Genomic DNA, 15,536 nt, shown 5'->3' with positions numbered 1-15,536 from the left:
AATAGCCTCTGTTCAGACAATATTTGCACGTGTGCGGGGAGGATGTGCTGGTGAGGTCAGAATCAAGCTCAGCTTTGATGCATTTTAGACTAGCTCACCTTTATTCACTGTCTAGGCTCACGTATGAAGAATAGTTATATAGATGAGGGTTGCAAGGCTGCTAGTGTCCTTGGCATTGCATTTCAGTAGCTGCTGCTGAGCTGATTATATTTGGGGACAATCAACATAATGGATGGAGAGACATTCATGCACGTCTCATCAGTTGCAGACACCATTTCATTAGGTTTGGCCTCTGCTGCATCCCATCACCGAGTGGTCTGTATAAGGAGCTAACAAATGCCAACCACAAATTCAAAGCAGCATGAAAATCCTTCTTGATACTGTACAATTTGGGTCATGTTCTCATTTTCTGCAATTCTTAGTTAATAACAACATGCATTTTCCAAATACATGAGAAAGTACCTTCCTAATTGTATACTGTTCAAACAATTCTATCACCAAAAGGTAGGAAATCTTGAAACTTATTTGCCAAGAAAAGAATTGAAATCTCAATAGTTCACACTATGTTTTTTTAGCAGTGGCACTCAATATGACATTTACAAATGAACCTGCAGTTCGCAAGAGTGAGTAAAACAAGGTAAACTGAGGCAATTTTATTCTTCAATGCTCAAGTAAAATATTGTAAATGTTGGACTTATTCAGGTCAGGCAGCATCGGCACAGGGAACAATTGTTACAAGTTTCTGATCAATGACCTTTTGTCAGAACTAGAAAAAGGATGCAAATCTTTCAAGCAAGTACAGAGGCAGAGCAATGTTGCAGGAGGGAAAAGAACAAGATGAGTCTAGAGGATACGTAAAAGGGGAAAGCAGGATGATCACCATTGGCTGTCATCCACAAAAATAGACCAGGCTTTGATCTGAAATTGCTGAAAACAGTTGAGAGCCTGATCAAAAGAGGAGGTGCTGTGGAGTCCGAATGGCACAAGAGGCAACCATTGAGTCCATGCCAGCTTCATTACCCTGCTCTACTCTCATAACCTTGCAAGTTTATTTCCCAAGTGCCCATCCTTTTGAAATCACTATAGTCTCCACCACCTGATGGGCAGCGAGTTCCAGGTCATTTGCTGTGGAAATATTATTTCCTCACATCCCTCCTACATCTCTTTCCCAAAACCTTAAATCTGTGACCTTGTACAATCAGCTTGTGGCCACAGCTTTATCTTTCTCTCGGTTATAGTCTTGTAGACCTCTACCAGATTTCTCCTCTGCTTCAAGGGACAGGGCGGGGGTTGATGACAGTGGTCAGAGCAGGAGTAGGCCTGAGAATTAAAATGGTAGGAGACTGGAAGATTGGGGTCATGCTTGCACATTTATATAGTGCTTTTTACAACCATCAGATATGTCAAAGCACTTTGGACAGAGAAATCTACCCCAAGCATCTCAGCCCCAAAAAACAGACTGCAGTTCAGTTTTTCAACCCAACCCAGGGAGAGCTCTCTCTTTGACTCGAAGATCTCCCAGATTTACATCCAAAGGCAGTCGGGAGGTATCAGAGTTGGAATAATTTAAAGTTTATTAATTAGCGTTACAAGTAAGCTTACATTAACATTGCAATGAAGTTACTGCAAAAATCCCCTAGTCACCACACTCTAGCACCTGTTCGGGTACACTGAGGGAGAAGTTAGCATGGCCAATGCACCTAGCCAGCACATCTTTGGACTGTGGGAGGAAACCGGAGCACCCGGAGGAAACTCACGCAGACGTGGGGCCCCGGTGGGACAGGGCAGGGAGAGAACATGCAGACTCCGCACAGACAAGTGACTTGAGCTGGGAATTGAACCCAGGTCCCTGGCGCTGTGAGGCAGCTGTGCTAACTACTGTGCTACTATGCCGGATCTCGTTGGGGTTTGGAATTGCCAGGCTGTGGCTGCCTTGATGTGGAATATTTGTTTCCAACTTGACTGGAATCTGCTGCCTGAAAATCTGTAGGACGACTGCAGAAGAAACCTCAACAGAATCAGATCAACCTCATTATCTGAAATGAAAACAAAGTGCTGGAAATACTTAGCAGGTCAGACAGCAACTGTGGAGAGAAAAACAGAGCAAATGTCTGACCTTTCATCACCTTGCATCTGAAATTCAGTCATGTTATTGAAAACTTGGAGATGTATAAATATTGGATCTCCAAAACATTTACAGGAGGAAAATATGGGCTTGAGGATTACACTCTGGCAGCATCCAGATCTGTAATCCTCCGTTGCAGATCAGCAATTAGTTCCATTCCTTAAATTAAAGTGGAAAATGAACCAAACCAGGGCTCCTAAGTGCTAATCAGTAATAAGTCCAATATCGATGTTAGTTGAAAACAGGATCCAGCACAGCTAAAATGGTCCCCATTAGAAAAGTACCTAGAACGCTGTCTCAGATGATGGATGAATTATAACCACTAGGATGAAGCACTGTTGGGGGCCGTGCCCTCAGAAGGGGGGGAGGGGGAGGAGAGGAAGAGGGGGGCCGTGCCCTCAGACGGGAATGGAGGAAATTAGCAAAAGAAAATAACACAAAAATGTTTGCTGAACATTGGTGAGAAGGTAGGTGGTTTCATTCACAAGAAACCTAATTTTAAAAAAAGTTACCTTATGATCATCCAATAATTTTCTCTGTTTGCTGAATAAACTTCAGGTTCATCTGCACTACTTCTTTGCACTGTTGTGTCCCCGGAGTGAGTGTTTATATTCTGTTTCTTTAGCAGTTATCTCTCCAGTAGGTGGCACTCTCTCTGAAGTTTCAGTGCGAGGGGGTGACTGGTTATGAGCTGCTGGGCTGTTCCCACCGAGTGCTGAGGGCGACCTTGTGAGTGGCCGAGAGCCACCTTTATCAGTTCCAGCCACGTCCGGGTGAGTTAAGCATTTTATCTCTTCATCACTCAGAGGGAATGTACGACTATCCCATGGCAGAACAACCTGGAATAAACAACAGTTCTTGTTACAATAAAAGGCTATGCATTTTTTGTTCCACCTTAATCGTCAATGTTATGTTCACAGGATCAACATATTAAGCAACATTTTGAAACTGCAGCCAAGCTATTTAATTTTAGTACATTTTAAATCTGTCACACCTGTAAAATTAGTGCCACAAAATAATGAAGTATGACTTCATGTTCATCCTTAACAATAAATATTCCTAAATTTTTGGAAGTCTTAACCAACAGGCTGGCATTTTTGAATTCCAAAATAAAAATCGTGCTCCAAAGGTTGGGAGAGACAATGTTTCTTACTTTACTGCAGGATAAACTGCCCAAACCTTATTCCAAAAGGGATTTAACAGTCATGGAGTCATTTACAGCACAAGAAGCCACCATTCAGCCAGGTCCCTATGGAGCAATCCACCCAGTCTCACTCCACTGCTCCATCCCCATGGCCCAAGTTTATTTCCTTCAAGTGCCCATCCAAATTCCCTTCGAAATCATTGTTTCTGCTTCCACCACCCTCATGAGCAACGGGTTCCAGGTCATTATTGTATACAGGTCGGGCACATGTAGAGTTAATGTGCTGCTGAGTGTACTACCACCCACACAGTGATTCAAGGAGGCACATGATCCAGATCTAGCGTCATTATGTTGGGCAGTTGTATATAGAGCTAAGCATGGAGATAGCTCCATGGCTTTCACTGTATACCAATACATGTGGACAATGGGGAACCTGGGGATGTGGTGTATCTGGATTTCCAGAAGGCATTTGACAAGGTGCCGCACCAAAGACTGCTGCATAAGATAAAGGTGCACGGTGCTGCGGGTAATGTATTAGCATGGATAGAGGTTTGGTTAACGAACAGAAAGCAAAGAGTGGGGGTAAATGGGTGTTTTTCTGGTTGGCAATCAGTGACTAGTGGTGTGCCTCAGGGATCAGTGTCGGGACCGCAATCGTTTACGATTTACATAGATGATTTGGAGTTGGGGACCAAGTGTAGTGTGTCAAAATTCACAAATAACACAAGATGGGTGGAAGAGCAAAGTGTGCAGAGGATGCCGAAAGTCTGCAAAGGGATATAGATAATCTGAGTGGGCGAGGGTCTGGCAGATGGAGTACAATGTTGGTAAATGTGAGGTCATCCATTTTGGTAGGAACAACAGCAAAATGGACTATTATTTAAATGGTAATAAATTGCAGCATGCTGATGTGCAGAGGGACCTGGGTGTCCTTGTGCAGGAATCTTAAGGAGTTGGTTTGCAGGTGCAGCAGGCAATTAAGGCGGCAAATGGAATTTTGTCCTTCATTGCTAGAGGGATGGAGTTTAAAAACAGCGAAATTATGTTGCAGCTGTATAAGGTGCTGGTGAGGCCACACCTGGAGTACTGTGTACAGTTTTGGTCTCCTTACTTGAGAAAGGATATACTGGCACTGGAGGGGGTGCAGAGGAGATTCACTAGGTTGATTCCGGAGTTGAGAGGGTTGGCTTATGAGGAGAGACTGAGTAGACTGGGGCTATACTCATTGGAATTCAGAAGAATGAGGGGAGATCTTATAGAAACATATAAGATTATGAAGGGAATAGATAAGATAGAAACAGGGAAGTTGTTTCCACTGGCGGGCGAAACTAGAACCAGGGGGCATGGCCTCAAAATAAGGGGAAGCAGATTTAGGACTGAACAAAGAACAATACAGCACAGGAACAGGCCCTTCGGCCCTCCAAGCCCGCGCTGCTCCCCGGTCCAGGATTGAATCCTGAATCCAGGATCCCCGCCCAATTTTCCAGCCTATCTACATACCAATATCCTATCCACCGAGCTGTCCCTCACAGCTACGATGCTTTGTTCATCACAACCTATTAACTCACCCCCACCCCCCCCATTCCAGACCATGTGATCTCCAGGGAGAGGCGAAAACCCAGAGTGAAAACCCCAGGGCCAATATGGGGAAAAAAAATCTGGGAAATTCCTCTCCGACCCCCTGAGGCGATCGAAACGAGTCCAGGAGATCACAATGGCCCTGATCGGAAAATGATTCCCAACCCTAGTCATTTCCACTTCCACGAACACCATATGAATTCCCTGCCCCCGAGACAGGTTCCCAACTATCCGCAGTCTCGCTCTGTACTGGCACCAGCAAGATGATCATAGAATGAAGCCTTGAAACGAGAAACAAGGAACAATTAGCCCGCGCCGCTCCCTGGTCCAAACTAGACCACTCTTTTGTATCCCTCCATTCCCACTCCGTTCATATAGCTGTCTAGATAAGTCTTAAACGTTCCCAGTGTGTCTGCCTCCACCACCTTGCCCGGCAACACATTCCAGGCCCCCACGACCCTGTGTGTGAAATATGTCCTTCTGATATCTGTGTTAAACCTCCCCCCCTTCACCTTGAAACTATGACCCCTCGTGAACGTCACCACCGACCCGGGGAAAAGCTTCCCACCGTTCACCCTATCTATGCCTTTCATAATTTTATACACCTCTATTAAGTCTCCCCTCATCCTCCGTCTTTCCAAGGAGAACAACCCCAGTTTCCCCAATCTCTCCTCATAACCAAGCCCCTCCATACCAGGCAACATCCTGGTAAACCTCCTCTGTACTCTCTCCAAAGCCTCCACGTCCTTCTGGTAGTGTGGCGACCAGAACTGGACGCAGTATTCCAAATGCGGCCGAACCAACGTTCTATACATCTGCAACATCAGACCCCAACTCTTATACTCTATGCCCCGTCCTATAAAGGCAAGCATGCCATATGCCTTCTTCACCACCTTCTCCACCTGTGACGTCACCTTCAAAGATCTGTGGACTTGCACACCCAGGTCCCTCTGCGTCTCTACACCCTTTATGGTTCTTCCATTTATCGTGTAGCTCCTCCCTACATTATTCCTACCAAAATGCATCACTTCGCATTTATCAGGATTGAACTCCATCTGCCATTTCCTTGCCCAAATTTCCAGCCTATATCTTTCTGTAGCCTCTGACAATGTTCCTCACTATCTGCAAGTCCTGCCAGTTTTGTGTCGTCCGCAAACTTACTGATCACCCCAGTTACTCCTCCTTCCAGATCATTTATATAAATCACAAACAGCAGAGGTCCCAATACAGAGCCCTGCGGTACACCACTAGTCACAGGCCTCCAGCCGGAAAAAGACCCTTCCACTACCACCCTCTGTCTTCTATGACCAAGCCAGTTCTCCACCCATGTAGCCACCTCCCCCTTTATCCCATGGGATCCAACCTTTTTCACTAGCCTACCATGAGGGACTTTGTCAAACGCTTTACTAAAGTCCATATAGACAACATCCACGGCCCTTCCTTCGTCAACCATTTTGGTCACTTCTTCAAAAAACACCACCAGGTTAGTGAGGCATGACCTCCCTCTCACAAAACCATGTTGACTATCGTTAATGAGTTTATTCCTTTCTAAATGCGCATACATCCTATCTCTAAGAATCTTCTCCAACAACTTCCCCACCACGGACGTCAAGCTCACCGGCCTATAATTACCCGGGTTATCCTTCCTACCCTTCTTAAATAACGGGACCACATTGGCTATCCTCCAATCCTCTGGGACCTCAACTGTGTCCAGTGACGAGACAAAGATTTGCGTCAGAGGCCCAACGATTTCACCTCTCGTCTCCCTGAGCAGCCTTGGATAGATTCCATCAGGCCCTGGGGATTTGTCAGTCTTTATATTCTCTAACAAACCTAACACTTCCTCCTTTGTAATGGAGATTTTCTCCAACGGTTCAACATTCCCCTCAGAGACACTCCCAGTCAACACATCCCTCTCCTTTGTGAATACCGACGCAAAGTATTCATTTAGGATCTCTCCTACTTCTTTGGGCTCCAAGCATACGTCCCCACTTTTGTCCCTGAGAGGTCCGATTTTTTCCCTAACAACCCTTTTGTTCCTAACGTATGAATAAAATGCCTTGGGATTCTCCTTAATCCTGTCTGCCAAGAACATTTCGTGACCCTTTTTGCTCTTCCAATTCCCCGTTTGAGTACTTTCCTACTTTCATTGTACTCCTCCAGAGCTCCCTCCGTTTTTAGCTGCTTGGACCTAACATACGCCTCTCTTTTCCTTTTGACCAGTCTCTCAATTTCCCTGGTTATCCACGGTTCTCTAATCCTACCCTTCCTATCCTTTTTTACAGGCACATGCTTGTCCTGTAGCCCTAACAACCGTTCCTTAAAAGACTGCCACATACCAGATGTGGATTTACCCTCAAACAGCCTCTCCCAATCAAGAGCTGCCAATTTCTGCCTGATCCCAATAAAGTTAGCCTTCCCCCAATCCAACACCTTACCCTTGGGACACCACTCATCCTTTTCCATCACTATCCTAAAGCTAACAGAATTGTGGTCACTATTTGCCACATGTTCCCCAACCAAAACTTTGAAGACCTGACCGGGCTCATTCCCCAGTACCAGGTCCAGTATAGCCCCCTCTCTAGTCGGGCTGTCCACATATTGTTCCAACGAATCCTCCTGTACACATTTTACAAATTCCTCCCCATCCAGAGTCCCTGCCCTCAGCGATTTCCAGTCTATACCAGGGAAATTGAAGTCTCCCACTACAACAACCCTATATTTCCTACACCTATCCAGTATCTCCTGACGTATCCATTCTTCCACTTCCCTTGGGCTGTTGGGGGGCCTGTAGTACACCCCCAACATAGTGACTGCGCCTTTCCTGTTTCTAAGCTCCACCCAGAGTGACTCGCTACACGACTCCTCCGAATTGTCCTCCCTCTGCACCGCTGTAATATGCTCTCCAACCAATACCGCTACTCCCCCACCTCTTTTGGCCCCTCCTCTGTCTCGCCTAAAACACTTGTACCCTGGAATATTCAGCTGCCAGTCCTGTCCCTCTTTCAACCAAGTCTCTGTCACCGCAACCACATCCAAATTCCTCGTGCGCATTAAGGCCCCAAGTTCGTCTGTTTTACCTGCTACGCTCCTTGCATTGAAGTATAAGCACTCCAGACCCCCAGGCTCAGTGAGGTCTTCCTCCCCCAGAGTGCTCTTCTTCTTTGCCAGCCTTGTCCCAGCCCCAAGCTCGTCCCCAGCCACCACACTTATAGACCTAATAGTTTGATCCCCACCCCCCTGCCATACTAGTTTAAACCCCCCCGAACTGCACTAGCAAAGCTCCCAGCCAGGATATTTGTGCCCTTCCAACTTAGTTGTGACCCCTCCCTCTTGTACAGGTGCCATCCTCTCCTGAAAACCTCCCATTGGTCTATGAAAATAAAGCCCTCCCTCCTGGACTAGTCCTTTAGCCAGGCATTCATTTGAACCAACTCCCTATTCTTATCCTCACTGGCACGAGGCATTGGGAGCAGCCCAGAGATGGCCACCCTAGTGACCCTACTTTTTAACCTATTTCCCAACTCCCTGAATTGCTCTCTTAGGACCCCCCTACTCTTCCTATCTACGTCATTTCCACCAATGTGTATAATGACATCCGTTTCTTTATCTTCCCCTTTTAATATGCCTCCTATCCGCTCGGAGACATCCGTGACCCCAGCACCAGGTAGGCAGACTACCATCCTGGAGTCCCGTTCGCCCCCACAGAATCGCCTGTCTGTGCCTCTAACTGATGCATCCCCCACCACTATCGCTCTCCTAACCCCTCTCTTCCCTTTCCGGGCCACAGAGCCTGACTGTGTGCCAGTGACCTGGTCACTGTGTCTTACCCCTGACTGAGTTGAGGAGGAACTTCTTCACACAAAGGGTTGTGAATCCGTGGAATTCCCTGCCCAGTGAAGCAGTTGGGGCTACCTCATTGAATGTTTTTAAGGCAAGAATAGATACATTTTTGAACAGTAAAGGAATTAAGGGTTATGGTGAGCGGGCGGGTAAGTGGAGCTGAGTCCTCAAAAAGATCAGCCATGATCTTATTCAATGGTGGAGCAGGCTCGAGGGGCCAGATGGCCTACTCCTGCTCCTAGTTCTTATGTGACAATAATAAATCAAATCAAAAACAAGACCAAACAATGCGTTACCAACTGGATAAAAGCAAATTACTGCAGATGCTAGAATCTGAAACCAAAAGAGAAAAAAGTGCTGGAAAATCTCAGCAGGTCTGGCAGCATCTGAAAGGAGAGAAAAGAGCTGACGTTTCAAGTCCAGATGACCCTTTGTCAAAGCTTTGACAAAGGGTCATCTGGACTCAATGTCAGCTCAGGGCGGGTTTAATTGAGTAAATGTGGCTTAATTGAGGAATGCTTGCATAGATTTTCTTTTTAAGGGAAAATAGTGTTTTTTTGAAGAGGTAACAGACAGTGTTGATGAGGGAAATGCTGTGGATGTGATGTACATGGACTTCCAAAACGCATTTGATACAGTGCCACACAACAGACTTGTGAGCAAAGTTCCAGGCCCTCGAATAAAAGGGACAGCAGCAACATGGACACAATTTGCTGAGTGACAGGAAACAGGGATCAGAGGTGAGCTGGCAAGGTGGATACAAAACTGGCTCGGTCAAAGAAGACAGAGGGTAGCAGTGGAAGGGTGCGTTTCTGAATGGAGAGCTGTGACAAGTGGTGTTCCTCAGGAATCAGTGCTGGGATCTTTGCTGTCTGTAATGTATATAACTGATTTGGAGGAAAATGTAACTGGATTGATTAGTAAGTTTGCGGACGACACAAAGGTTAGTGGATTTGTGGATAGTGATGAGGACCATCGGAGAATACAGCAGGATATAGATCAGTTGGAGACTTGGGCGGAGAGATGGCAGATGGAGTTTAATCTGGACAAATGTGAGGTAATGCATGTTGGAAGGTCTAATACAGATAGGAAATGTACAGTAAATGGCAGAACCCTGAAGAGTATTGATAGGCAAAGGGATCTGGATGTACAGATACACAGGTCACTGAAAGTGGCAATGCAGGTGGAGAAGGAAGCCAAGAAGGCATACGGCATGCTTGCCTTCATCGGCCGGGGCATTGAGTTTAAAAATTGGCAAGTCATGTTGCATTTTTATAGAACCTTAGTTAGGCCGCACTTGGAACTAGTGTTCAATTCTGGTCGCCACACTACCAGAAGGATGTGGAGGCTTTGGAGCGGATACAGAAAAGATTTACCAGGATGTTGCCTGGTATGGAGGGCATTAGCTATGAGGAGAGGTTGGAGAAACTTGGTTTGTTCTCACTGGAGCGACGGAGGTTGAGGGGTGACCTGATAGAAGTCTACAAGATTATGAGAGGCATGGACAGAGTGGATAGTCAGAAGCTTTTTCCCAGGGTGGAAGAGTCAATTACTAGGGGGCACAGGTTTAAGGTGCGAGGGGCAAGGTTTAAAGGAGATGTACGAGGCAGATTTTTTACACAGAGAGTAGTGGGTGCCTGGAACTCGTTGCCGGGGGAGGTAGTGGAAGCGGATACGGTAGTGACTTTTAAGGGGCGTCTTGACAAATACATGAATAGGCTGGGAATAGAGGGATATGGTCCCCGGAAGGATAGGGAGTTTTAGTTCAGTCGGGCAGCATGGTCGGTGCAGGCTTGGAGGGCTAAAGGGCCTGTTCCTGTGCTGTAATTTTCTTTGTTCTTTCTTTGTTCTTTGAAACAGTGCAGTGAGTGTTTTCAGGCTGGAGGAGAGTTTGTAGTTGGGACCCTTGCTCTTCCTGACATATTAATGACCAAGACCAGTGGCTCCCACACTTTTCCGTAACACGGCACACTTCAATGAGACAAACAATTCCACAACACAACCACTTTGCTTCATTTAAAGCCCCGTTCCCTTTGCTAAAATCCCACTATTACAGAAGCTTCATCCTGCTGAAGTTGTGCACTTGCACCTCCATCTCCTTGCTGAACACGCGCAGCCGCCCTCGAGCCCCGGCCTGCCGGCACAGCCGCCCTCGAGCCCCGGCCTGCTGGCGCATCCGCCTCCCAGCCCTGCCCTCCTCACTGAAAGCTACTGTACAGACCCCTTGCATTTCATTTGCAACCCCATTCTCATTTCTTTAATCTCACCCTTTACTGCTGCTCTCTCCTCACTCTTCATACCCTGCTCTCCCAGTTTACAAATTGCCCGCTCTCCTCGTTCAAAGTTTGGCTCTTTACATCTCCCCTCTCCTCACTGGGGTCTATGCAAAATCTTGGAGCAGTGAATTTGGGTAAATCACTCGTGTTGGATGAGTAGTCAGCACAAATAATAATAGGATTGCTAGCGTTTTTCAGGGCAGGGCGCAGGGAAATGTTAATTATGTTCTTCTACACTCAGGTGAAACAAAAAGGGATGGTTTTCATCCCTACAGTTTAGTGGAGTGTTGGTATATTGTAGCCACTTTAGGATTGCTAAAATAAATTCTCTGAGCTTTCGGCTGTCACATCAGTTTCCGAGTTGATTGATTCTTTGCTCCTCCCAAACAGGAGTTATCCCGGACTCTGTCCTGCTGCATTCCGCTGTCCAGTAACGTTGAAAAGGGCTGTTACCCCGGCAGCCAGTTAAATATCATCACTCCCCATGATGATGGGATGAGTGAAAAGACTAGTCATGTTGCACAGCAACCTCCCTATTCTCGGAGTTAATTCCACACGCCTGGCGTATCACGGCCTTGTGAACACAACCCATTTTGGGTGCAACTAAGATTTTTTTGATTTTTTTTATAACTTGGAGCATCTTTTGTTGATTCTGATACTTACAACTGATCAGGGAGAAAGATATCAATTTGGATATATTTGAATAGAAGTTCATTGCCAGATTTGTTGTTGTCTCATTGCTTGGTTCAATTTGACGAACATGGAGATTAGTATTCATCTTTGGATTTCAGCATTGACTTTATTACAATTTGCTGGTGTCAGTGTATTAATTCAATAGGGGAGACTTCCTGATGTTAGTGTTCACAGTCTGATTTACTTGAATGTGAAATATACTTAGTGCATTACTCCAGTCTTCATCCACCCCTCCTTACCAAAGCCTCGACATTTAAAGCATGAGACCACTCATTTAATGTTACTTTTTTTTTTACATGGCAGATACTCCATGTCGATGTCGCACTCCATAGTCTGTTAAATGCACTGAAGTCTCATATTTGCTACCCCGCTTGTTTGCTGAAGTACCTCTATTTACGGTAACATTTTCTTGCCTGAAACCTTGCTCTTAGCAGTCTGTATTTATGTTGAACGTTCACCCCCTGCAGCCACACCCCCCCATACACTACCTCCTCGCTGCAGCCTCACTCCCTGCGGTGCTGCGCTCCTCGCTGGAGTTTCACTCCCTGCGGCGCTGCGCTCCTCGCTGGAGTTTCACTCCCTGCGGCGCTGCGCTCCTCGCTGGAGTTTCATTCCCTGCGGCGCTGCGCTCCTCGCTGCAGCCTCACTCCCTGCGGCGCTGCGCTCCTCGCTGGAGTTTCACTCCCTGCGGCGCTGCGCTCCTCGCTGGAGTTTCACTCCCTGCGGCGCTGCGCTCCTCGCTGGAGTTTCACTCCCTGCGGCGCTGCGCTCCTCGCTGGAGTTTCACTCCCTGCGGCGCTGCGCTCCTCGCTGGAGTCTCTCTCCTTCCTGCCCCGCTTTCTCCGCTGAAATCAACTCAGTCCTCACTGATGTCTTGCTTTTGAAAATCCTCAGTACAGTCTGACACTTTGCAATCCCGCTCTCCTGGCTGAGATCTCACTCTTTTGCACAGCTATCCTTGATCTATTCTCACTCTTTAAACGCCAGTGCCTCACGCGGACACACCTGCAATTTCACATTTAATCGTTCAGTCCCACATTCCATCTGGACTCAGTTCAGACTCCCCGACCCAGAGCCCAGACACACAACTCCCTCTCCAGGGGAACCGTGCCAGTCTCAAAATACAGACAATTTTGTACCTTTGTACAAAATTTCGACAGCACACATGGACAGTTCTCAGGACAGGCCAGTGTGCAGTGGCACACTGATCATTGACCTCGACCGTGGTGTACAAGGCACAATTTCAAAATCTGTTGGATAAGATGAAACTTGGAAGTATTGTGAATTGTGAGAATAGTGTAGAACTTCAAAAGGACAAGTTGGTGGAATGGGCGGACAGGTGGCAGATGAATCTCAATGTGGAGAAATATGAAGTGATTCATTTTGGTAGGAAGGACATGGAGAGACAATATAAAAATAAAGGGTGCCATTCTAAAGGGTGTGCAGGAGCACAAAACCTGGATGTAAATTGCTAGTGTACTGGGTAAATCACTAGTGTTGGATGAGTAGTCAGCACAAATAATAATAGGATTGCTAGCGTTTTTCAGGGCGTAGGGAAATGTTAGTTATGTTCTACACTCAGGTGAAACAAAAGGGATGGTTTTCATCCCTATAGTTTAGTGGAGTGTTGGTATATTGTAGCCACTTTAGGATTCCCAAAATAAATTCTCTGAGCTTTCGGCTGTCACACCAGTTTGAGCTGATTGATTCTTTGCTCCTCCCAAACAGGAGTTATCCCGGATTCCATCCTGCTACATTCCGCTGTCCAGTAACGTTGAAAAGGGCTGTTGCCCCGGGCAGCCAGTTAAATATTACTGCTCCTCTCAGTGTTGCACAGCAACCTCCCTATTCTCGGAGTTAATTCCACACGCCTGGCGTATCACAGCCTTGTGAACACAACCCATTTTGGGTGCAACTAAGATTTTTTTGATTTTTTCACAACCTGGAGCATCTTTTGTAGATTTTGCTACTTACAATTGATTGGGGAGAAGGATATCAATTTGGATATATTTGAATAGAAGATCATTGCCAGATTTTTTGTTGTTTCAATGCCTGGTTTCAATCTGGCGAACGTGGGGATTAATATTCATCTTTGGATCTCAGCATTGACTTTATAACAAGTCTTATAACAGTTTCTCACTGTGGAAATATTTGGTCACAAAGGTGACAATTTGCTGGTGTCAGTGGCATTAATTCAATGGGGTAAACTTATTTACATTAGGATGTCAGACTAGACCGCAACAATTTTTCTATTTTGGCATAAATGTGAGGGTAGGATGCTTCACTCCAGGAGTGGGTTCGGTTCCCGGCTTGGGTCACTGCCTGTGTGGAGTTTGCACATTCTCCTCGTGTCTGCGTGGGTTTCCTCCGGGTGCTCCAGTTTCCTCCCACAGTCCAAAGATGTGCGGGTTAGGTTGATTGGCCATGCTAAAATTGCCCCTTAGTGTCCTGAGATGTGTAGATTAGAGGGATTAGCAGGTGAAATATGTAGGCATATGGGGGTAGGGCTTGGGTAGGATTACGGTCGGTGACGACTCGATGGGCCAAATGGCCTCTTTCTGCACTGTAGGGTTTCTATGATTCTATAAGATCTCAAACACACATACTGAACAAAAATGCAAGTAGCTAACACAGTTCAAATAATATGCAACACACAGATTACATTTTTCTGGCCTATTTAATTACCATTCACCTACCTTTGCTTTGGTCTCTCCCTCTAGAAGTATATCCTGAATTTCTTCACTTTGTGCCATCTCAGAAACACAGCACCCTGAGCTAGAATAGTTGAGCTGGTTTTCATTATCTGGAGAAGCTGGAAGGTGAGGAGTCAAATGCTCATCATTATTCTTACTGAAGGATGACAACCTAAAGGAAAATACCAGATTGATAAGCTAAAAGGCTATGAAACACGCTTTATGTATTTATAAAATCAGAGGATTTCCTGTGAAATAATACATCTGGGAGCGCAGTTAATAAAATTAAGAACATGTATCTGGAGATTTCCGATGACACAAAAATAGGTAGATTTATAAGTAGTGTAGATAGATTGTACCTATCAATATTGCTTTATGAAGTTAAGTGAATGAACTGCGGTAAATGGATTTTAATGTAAGCAAATGGGAGGGCATCCACTTAAGTAAATAAAGCACAGTATTTTCTAAATGGTAAAAATGTAGAAGTGTATTCTTTCATAGGATGTGAACATCACTGGAAACATCTGTTGCCTATCCCCAACTGCTCTTGAACGGCATGGCTTGCGAGGCCATTTCAGAGGGCAGTTAAGAGCCAACCACTTGCTGTGGGTCTGGAGTCACATGTAGGTCAGACCAGATAAGGATGTCAGATCCAGGTACATCAATCATTATTTCCTGTTCGTGACATTTTAATCAAAAAAAGTTAATGGAATGCTGGAATTTATACTTCTAGCATTAGACTATAGGGTCATGCTTCAGCAATACAAACCACTGTTAGACCGTAGCAGCAATACTGCAAGTGGGCACCACACGTTGGGACGTTTTAGGGTACAGACCTTCCAGGGTGATACCTGAATCTAAGGGTTAAATTAGGAGGAGAAATTACACAAACTATAGTTGCATTCCCTGGAATGTCGAAGTTGAGGGATTAAATTCAAGTTTTTAAGGGAACAGCTAGATAGGGAGAAACTATGTCTGCTTTTTGGGAGTCTAGGATTGTGGACATAGCTCTGCCTATTAGAGCCTGACCTTACAGGAGTGAAATTAGAAAAGTTTCCATGTGCAAAGCATGGTAGAATTCTGGAATGTTCTTCTGCAAATGACAATTTTTAAAAATATTCATTCATGCGATGTGGGTACTGCTGGCTCGACCACCATTTATTGTCCACTCTCAACTGCCCTGG

General features: G+C 45.7%; 1 protein-coding gene across 4 annotated transcripts in view; it reads right to left on the bottom strand.

Annotated features, from left to right (window-relative positions):
* Positions 1–15,536, bottom strand: part of kansl1l (KAT8 regulatory NSL complex subunit 1-like) — a 91,810-nt gene that overhangs the window by 614 nt on the left and 75,660 nt on the right. For all 4 annotated transcript variants that reach the window (XM_078228818.1, XM_078228820.1, XM_078228822.1 and 1 more), the window contains 2 exons: positions 14,356–14,524; positions 2,638–2,964 (listed from right to left, as the gene is read on the bottom strand). In XM_078228818.1, the coding sequence (XP_078084944.1) occupies positions 2,695–2,964; positions 14,356–14,524 (439 nt within the window). In that variant the 3' untranslated portion in view covers positions 2,638–2,694. The remainder of the gene's footprint in view (positions 1–2,637; positions 2,965–14,355; positions 14,525–15,536) is intronic.

This window comes from Mustelus asterias, chromosome 14 (genome assembly GCF_964213995.1).
Source record: "Mustelus asterias chromosome 14, sMusAst1.hap1.1, whole genome shotgun sequence".
In the NCBI taxonomy this organism is placed as follows: domain Eukaryota; kingdom Metazoa; phylum Chordata; class Chondrichthyes; order Carcharhiniformes; family Triakidae; genus Mustelus; species Mustelus asterias.
This window is presented reverse-complemented; position numbering and strand designations above follow the sequence as displayed.